This window comes from Leuciscus leuciscus (assembly GCF_965113295.1).
Source record: "Leuciscus leuciscus genome assembly, chromosome: 25".
Lineage (NCBI taxonomy): Eukaryota > Metazoa > Chordata > Actinopteri > Cypriniformes > Leuciscidae > Leuciscus > Leuciscus leuciscus.
Genome location: NC_138724.1, coordinates 14178620 through 14186791, shown reverse-complemented (window position 1 = coordinate 14186791; position 8172 = coordinate 14178620). Strand labels below are relative to the sequence as shown.

At 36.4% G+C, this 8172-nt stretch overlaps 1 protein-coding gene and 1 long non-coding RNA gene across 2 annotated transcripts; both read left to right on the top strand.

The window, feature by feature from the left end:
• The first annotated feature begins 86 nt into the window (after positions 1 to 86).
• Positions 87 to 7937, top strand: slc27a2b (solute carrier family 27 member 2b). The gene is made up of 10 exons (XM_082159025.1): positions 87 to 737; positions 2448 to 2657; positions 2793 to 2951; positions 3116 to 3240; positions 6189 to 6383; positions 6470 to 6560; positions 6710 to 6908; positions 6991 to 7088; positions 7197 to 7327; positions 7452 to 7937. The coding sequence occupies exons 1-10, from the start codon at positions 272 to 274 to the stop codon at positions 7626 to 7628; spliced, it is 1851 nt and encodes a 616-aa protein (XP_082015151.1). The 5' UTR covers positions 87 to 271; the 3' UTR covers positions 7629 to 7937.
• LOC309490058 lies at positions 744 to 2436 on the top strand. Its single transcript, XR_014202585.1, has 2 exons — positions 744 to 1618; positions 1663 to 2436. It is a non-coding gene; the product is annotated as an uncharacterized lncRNA (long non-coding RNA).
• Positions 7938 to 8172: the final 235 nt, after the last annotated feature.

Genomic DNA, 8172 nt, shown 5'->3' with positions numbered 1-8172 from the left:
ATTTGATAACATTGTTTACTCGTTTACAGTGTTGAGGTCTTCGCTAATGTGAGCGTTGCCGTTTTTCGCGTCGCGTGGAGTCGTGACTCGTGAACCATGTAAACGCTGTTGCTTATTCAACACGACTCGCTTCATTTCATAACTATCCGCTCCAGTGCGTGTTCATTCCCTCAAAAACAAAGCACCGCCTACACTGAACTTTATATCTAATAAGTGCTGTTGCTGCTCACTAGAAAGTAGGTCTTACGGAAAACAATCGAATCACACTACAATGTTTTGGTTTTTTGTAAGTGCTGTTTTACTTTTATTTGCATTGAAATACCGTTATCCTTACTTTATCAAAGAGGCAAAGTACATCTGTCGAATAGCATTGGTTGTTTATCGTATGACAAAATACATCAAATCCAAACCTTTCTATACCGTGGTGGATCGATTCTTGGATTCGGTTCAGAAGAACCCACACAAAGCGTTCATTCGGTTTCAGGATCAAACATACTCGTATGTGCAGTCGGATAAACAGAGTAATAAAATCGCGAGGAGTTTGTTAAAGCACGCAGATCTTCGTGAAGGAGACACAGTTGCGCTTCTGTGTGGAAATGAGCCCATGTTCTTGTGGATATGCTTGGCTTTGGCCAAGATCGGATGTTCTGCTGCTCTTCTCAATCCTAACATCCGATCCAAATCTCTTCTGCACTGTTTCTCCTGCTGTGGGGCCAGTGTGCTGATCGCTGGGGCAGGTACACTTCACAGTTTTATTAGTCAAATAAACCAGTGCTTGATGTACTCTGTAATACTATGCTGTTGACTCAGTGTACTGTACAGTGTGTGCTATCTGAGATGTGCTTTTTCTGTCTGTGTCAACTATTGGTGACTTATTAACACAAATGGAAATGTGTCAAATTATTTAGTGAACCAAAAAATGTTAATCAAATAAACATTTTGTGTATTTTCTCACTTAATGTGATGCACACTGAGATGCATTTTTAAAAAGTAATTTTAAACTTTTGGTCAACACTTAGTTCAGCTTCTCAAATATGATTGGGTAAGCACTGCGGAGATACAGTCCAGCAACACAAGTTGTGTCACAAATTAAGCACTAAGAACTTATAATATGCACTATGTATGTACTCAATCGTTTAATATATCATTTTTTATTAGGTTCTTTTTTTTTTTAATTCAGCATTGTAGTCTGATAGCCCCTCCGCTACATAAGGAAAGCTGCGAAATTTGAATGCATGGTTGCCCGCCCGCCATCCGCTGATTGTTTTGCGGTCTATGGACGATGCAATGCTCTGCTGATGCGAGCCGCAGAGAAAGCCCTTGTCTGTTCTAGAAAGGATGCAGCAAAGATATTTAATGCTAATGTATGAGGCATAGGCCTACACTGAGTTTCATTCATTTACGATGAGATGCGCTCTAGTTCACAATGCAATGCAAGTGAACGCGGCGCGCCGGCGCCTCCATGTCACGGTTATTATATTGTCTGCTATATTTGCTTTTTATTTATTAAATACATACAATTAGTTGATGAAACATTTATTAAAATTAAGATACAATTTGTACAAAACGAAATTCGCTTTAAAGAAAGGCTTTCTACAAAGCAAAACTTAATGAAGTGGTAAAAATCATGTCTGACGATTTACAAAACAAAACTTCATTAAGTGGTAAAAACCATGTCTCCTGATATATTGCGCATCTTATGATCCTATCTTTTATTACAATTGTTTTTGAGTTAAAATCATATAGGCTATATATACTGTATGTTTCTTTTATCAAACATGTTTGGGGCCAGTCAAGGGGTAATTAAACTGCACGATCAGTTATCGGTAATGATACGTTGTTTATTATTGCAAATGTTTATTGCTAATGTTTATTCTTGCAAATGTTTTTCATTTGTTTAATAAATCTCATAATGATGGCACATCACTATATCATAGTCATAGATTTTATTTCTATCTCAAACGATTGGCGGTCGGTCAGGGGGTACTTGGCAAAGAATCAAATACAGTTGGAAACGACGTAGACTATTAATAACACAGACTGTTGACAATTGTTTTTAATTAGTATTTAAATATTCTCTATGATAAAAAATGTTTGTAAAAAATATTTTAATAACACGGTTTTGGCGGTTATAGAGTTCTAATGTCGGTCTCACGGTTATATACTAACCGTCACACCCCTAGTGAACACACTACTCACTGTTTATACTACCAAAGCATTGTGCACAAATTGGGACGTACCTTGGGACTTTTTGTCCTCACACGAAACTCTTTTTCTAGGTTTGTAACGAGTCGTCAATCTTTAGCGCCCCCCAGGGTTGGGGTCTCATTCAGTGCTATTTTTGTTTCCTGACAAGTATCCCATAAAGATTTAAAAAAACACTCATTGTTGAGTAACCTGACTAAATGAATCAAACTGAATATATACTTGTATAAACACTCATGTAGAACTGCAGGATGCTGTTGAGGAGGTGCTTCCCGCGCTGAGAGAGCAGGGCATCTCGGTCTACATACTGACTGACCATGTGACCTCCGAGGGAATGAAAAGTCTTACAGACAAGATCAAGCAGGCCTCAGATGAGCCTGTTCCTGCAGACCTGAGGGCCAACATTAGCTCCAACAGCCCGGCGGCGTACATCTACACCTCAGGCACCACAGGTGAGACTGGATTCAGTGGTCTTACTCTGTTTTTGAATGAAGATGTTTTTGCCCAGAGGGGAATGGATGAAAGTGTCAGTAATCTGTAATTAATAAATGAGTGCATGTGGATTTAATGAGGCGTATCCCTTGCAGGTCTTCCAAAGGCAGCAGTGATCTCTCATCGGAGGCTGTGGGCCATTTCCTTCTTCCAGTCCATTTGTGGTGCGAAGTCTGATGATGTGGTGTACGTCTGCCTTCCCTTGTGTCACAGTGCTGGCTTTGGCATTGGATTCGGAGGGTCTATTGAAAGAGGTATGAAATCATAAAAAAATGTTGTTGGTATTTTGTGTTGGTTATCCAGACACCTCACCATTGATAAGATAAAAACAATACAACAGTCTAATGTTTTGTGACAAATGTAACTAGATGTCTTTAGAAATTTGGCTTTTGTTTGTCTGGTTGGGTTTTGTGTTTAGGAGCCACTATTGTCCTGAAGAGCAAATTTTCTTCCTCTCAGTTCTGGGACGACTGCAGAAAATATAATGTTACTGTGATACAGTATATTGGAGAAACAATGCGCTACCTCTGCAATACACCAAAGGTATTCAAGCCAAACAGCACAGAATCTTCCTCTTTTTGTCATCTGTCATCAGTAAAGAAAGAGGTCAAACCAGATAGAGTAAATGGGACTTCATCTTGTGCAAGACTCAATCTGATTCAGATGAAAGTTCTCTACCGTATTCATTATAGTAAAACAAAATTGGCTAAACTGTATCCAAATATAGATGAAACCTGTGACCGCTGCAAGGCTTCAAAGGGAGATCTAACCCATATGTTTTGGTCATGTCCTAAACTGAGTCAATTTTGGTTTTCAGTCTTTGAGGTCTTAAACTCAGCTTTTAAATTAAGAATTCACCCTAATCCAATAACGGCTCTGTTTGGAGTCAGAGGTGACGACTTCCAAATAGATCAAAATAAAGAGAATGCCCTGGCTTTTGCCACATTAATAGCTAGAAGAAGGATTCTCCTAGAGTGGAAATCACACAATCCACCTAATATGTCATCATGGCTTAGTGATCTAATGATGTTTCTAAAAACTGAAAAAATTTAATATTTTCTCAGGGGATCAACCAGAACATTTTACAAAACATGGGACCCTTTAATAAACTATTTTGAGAAGAATATACTCCTCCCTCTTTAAAGTAATTTGAGGACCCCCCTCCTTCCTTCCTTCTACTTTTTTAATTTTTTAATTTTTTAATTTTTTATTTTTTTTGTATTATTATTATTATTATTTTTTATTTTATTTTTTATTTTTTTTCTAGCATTTGGGGTTGTTGTGTTGGGATGGGAATCTGTAGGTGAAAAAAAAAATATATATTTGAAAAAGCAAAGCCTTTAATAGTGTTTGTCACTGAATAATTTCAATGTACCTTGTTCTGATAAAAAAAAAAAAAAGAAAAAAAAAAGAAAGAGGTCAAACCAATACATTTAATTAGAATCCAGGGTGTCTGTTATCAAATGGACACCTAAAACATGCACCCATATTAGGAGAAAGCGGGGTCATATCAAATGGTACTCAAGCATTCAAAAATTTGGGGTCAATACGATTTTTTTATTTTTTTTTACTTTTATTCTGCAAGGATGCATTAAATGGACTAATAGTGACAGTAAAGATATTTATAATGTTACAAAAGATTTCTAGTACAAATAAATGCTGTACTTTTGAACTTTCTATTCATTAAAGAATCCTGAAAAATATTAAGCAGTTTCAAACACTGATAAAAATCTGAAATGTTTCTTGAGCAGCAAATCCTCATATTAGACTGATTTCTGAAGGAAATATACTAAATACAATGTACTTCCCCTTAGATGTTATGTAGGATCAGCAGATTCTTAAATTTGTGATCCCACACTAGTAAAGTAAGTGAATAACTTTTAAATTTACTAAAAAATAATGTGTGTGAACATGATGTTATTGCATTTACTCATCTCACCCTCACAAAAACACAATCAGTATTCTTATAAATGAATAAAAACAGTGAAATGCAAACTCAGAATATTACACAAACCTGCAATAATTAAATGTTAACACAAATATACTTTATGCATTTAATCTCACTTTATTAAAGGGTTAGTTCACCCAAAAATGAAAATTCTGTCAGTAATTACTCACCCTCATGTTGTTCCAACCCCGTAAGACCTTCGTTCATCTTCGGAACACAAATTAAGATATTTTTGATTAAATCTGAGAGCTGTCTCACTCCTCCATAGGCTTCTAAGACATTATAACTTGCTGGCCCAGAAAATGCATTGAAGACATCGTTAATATAGTCCAAGTGACTACAGTGGCTCAATCTTAAGTTTATAAAGCGACGAGAATACTTTTAGTGCGCAAAAAACAAACAAAAATAACAATTTATTCCACTATTCATTTCTTTCTCTCTAGGCCTCGAGTTTTTTCACGTAGTGTTTTAGCGCAGCGCGTCTGTGTTATACATCACACGTAGGCTCACTATTGGCCGACGCTGGTCATGTGTGTGATGCGTGTGACGTGCAACACAGAAGCGCTACGCAGTTACACTACGTGAAAAAACTCGAGGCTCAGAGAGAAGGAAATGAATAGTGGAATAAATTGTTATTTTTGTTTGTTTTTTTGCGCACAAAAAGTATTCTTGTCGCTTTATTAATTTAAGATTGAGCCACTGGAGTCACTTGGACTATATTAACGATCTCTTTAATGCATTTTCTGGGCCAGCAAGTTATAATGTCCTAGAAGCCTATGGAGGAGTGAGCCAGCTGTCAGATTTAATCAAAAATATCTTAATTTGTGTTCCGAAGATGAACGAAGGTCTTACGCGGTTGGAACAACATGAGGGTGAGTAATTACTGACAGAATTTTCATTTTTGGGTGAACTAACCCTTTAACTAATGTCTTTGCTGCTGATGATCCAATTCAATACGAATGGGCAGAAATGACATTCATGTTTCTTATTTGTTTGTTTGATTTTATTGCTGAAGTAAGTGTCGAACTTTTTTGTGGGTTTTAAAAATCAGTTGAATTCACCGAGCTCTTCTGGACGACACCATTTTTTCACAAATGTTTGTAAATGCAGATTGCATAGCTAGGTGTCAGTAAAGAGGTGTGTCCCAATACAGTACTTTTGTCCATATAGTGTATATTCAAATAGAACATTTATTTTATTGTAATAATAATTCACAATATTACTGTTTTGACTGTATTTACCAATTTTTTTATCAGAAATTATTTTCCAAAAATCTTACCGATCCCAAACTTTTGAACAGTAGTGTATGTTGAATTATTATCACATGGAATATGTGAACAATTTACTTCAATTAATAATATGAACTTTTTATCGCAGTAAATTTTCAACATCTTGGTCTTTATTAAAAAAAAAAATGGCCTACATAAAATGTATTAAGATCATTTTTGGATGCAACAGTTGCAAAAATGGTGACGCATCTTACCCCACTGTTTGCAGTGCTCTGTTTGCTGTGTTTCTCATCTTTGTTCTCTTCCCACACAAGCGCGTTAGTGACCAGGTACACAACGTTAGAATGGCCATTGGGAATGGGATCAGGCCGGAGGTCTGGAGGACGTTCATCAGCAGATTTGGTAATGTTGACATCAAAGAATTCTACGGCTCAACCGAAGGAACCTTGGGCTTTTTGAACTTCGCAGGAAAAATTGGGGCTGTCGGTAGAGTGAATTATTTACATAAGGTAGACTTAACTAGTTCTTTACTCTTTTGTTCACAATTCATCAAATTTCTCATTTCATGCGTATGAAAACATTAATGTTGTTTCAGAAACTCTATCCATATTCATTGGTTAAGTTTGATCAGGAACAAGAGGAACCTGTAAGAAATGCAAATGGATTTTGCATAAAAGTAGCTGAAGGCAAGTAAAATATTTCATTTTAATGAACAGTTCTTCTGAAGAAGCATGTTTGTGTGCATATAAATAATATAAAAATGAATTAGAAAAAAGTAATAGAGCATATTTGTTAGCCTTTTATTTTGAAGAATGTGTCATTGACTGTAATACAGGTGAGACAGGTCTACTAGTATCACAGATTACCCAGAAGGCCCAGTTTGCTGGATATGCCAGGGATCCGAAACAGACAGAGAAGAAGAAACTCTACAATGTGTTTGAAAAAGGAGACGTTTACTTCAACTCTGGAGATCTGTTCAAGATAGATCGTGAAAACTTCATCTACTTCCAGGATCGGGTGGGCGACACCTTTAGGTGAATAAACGCTATAAAGTTACACCTTTAGTGGTACAATCAAAAGGCAGAATTGAATATAAAAGCATGGTTCTGTTCGCAGGTGGAAAGGGGAGAACGTTTCCACAAATGAAGTGTCGGACATCTTGACTAATGCGACGAGTATCGAGGAAGCAAATGTATACGGCGTTGCCGTTCCAGGTTTAATGCTATTTCGCTTTATAAATCATAAATCATCCAGTTGACTGTCATAACATTGGTTAATATTTCTTCTAACCTGACACACTTGATCTTTTGTTGAATTTGAAGGGTATGAGGGGAGGATAGGAATGTCTACCATCACACTGAAGAAAGACCATCAGTTTGAGTGTGATGGCATTTTTAGTCATGTGACCACTTACCTCCCCTCTTATGCCAGACCACGTTTCATAAGGATCCAGGTAACATCATAACACAAAGCATGCACAGATAAGCTCTCTTTAGGTAGTATCAATATATTTATGTACCATTTTATATTTCCGAATGCACCAAAATCTAAATAAGTCCATGTGTTTCTGATTGCAGAACAGTTTGGCTGTAACGTGCACCTTCAAACAGCTCAAAGGGAAGTTGGTAGAGGAGGGCTTCAACCCCGCTGCAATCTCAGATCCTCTGTTTATTTTAGATGAGAAGGTGAACAGCTACAGACCGATGACACATGACACATATCAGTCCATACTGGAGGGTCACTTCAGACTGTGAAGAGCAGGATTTGCTCTTTATAATACGTTATAAATGTATTAAGAGAAGTCAAATCTTTTATTTGTTCAGAGCCCTAAATCTACATTTACACTTACAGGACAGTAACTGTCCAGAGATCACAATTAACACAAAAAAAATTTGCAATTAAATTGTGTTTTTTTATTTTATGTACCAAAGGCAATTTAAAAATATATATATATATTTTGTATATTTCAAAACTCTTGAAGTTTTCACATATGCTTTCATTTTATATCACCCTATCCTTCAGAAGTTTTTTCTGACAAAAAGATAATAAAATTTTAAAAACGACTTCATTGTCAGTCTGAAAAGTGTGTTTCTAAGAACATGAGACTTTCCCCTGTAGTCTGTAGTGAACAAATAGTTTTGTAAGAGTTTGCTGTAAGATGATTGGTTCCCACAGAAACCCTCCCACTCGCTCCTGTCTCAAAGTCTGAATTGGATTAGGGTTGCCATGTTGTGAGTATTAAATACTCCCACATGTAATGTCATTTTTGTGTTAATTAGAAAAAAACTAAACAATTAA

Coding starts and splice junctions, on each gene's coding strand:
- slc27a2b (XM_082159025.1), top strand. CDS start 272: ATGTTTTGGTTTTTTGTAAGTGCTGTTTTACTTTTATTTGCATTGAAA. Junction 738..2,447: donor TGTGCTGATCGCTGGGGCAG/GTACACTTCACA, acceptor ACACTCATGTAG/AACTGCAGGATGCTGTTGAG. Junction 6,561..6,709: donor TTGCATAAAAGTAGCTGAAG/GCAAGTAAAATA, acceptor ACTGTAATACAG/GTGAGACAGGTCTACTAGTA.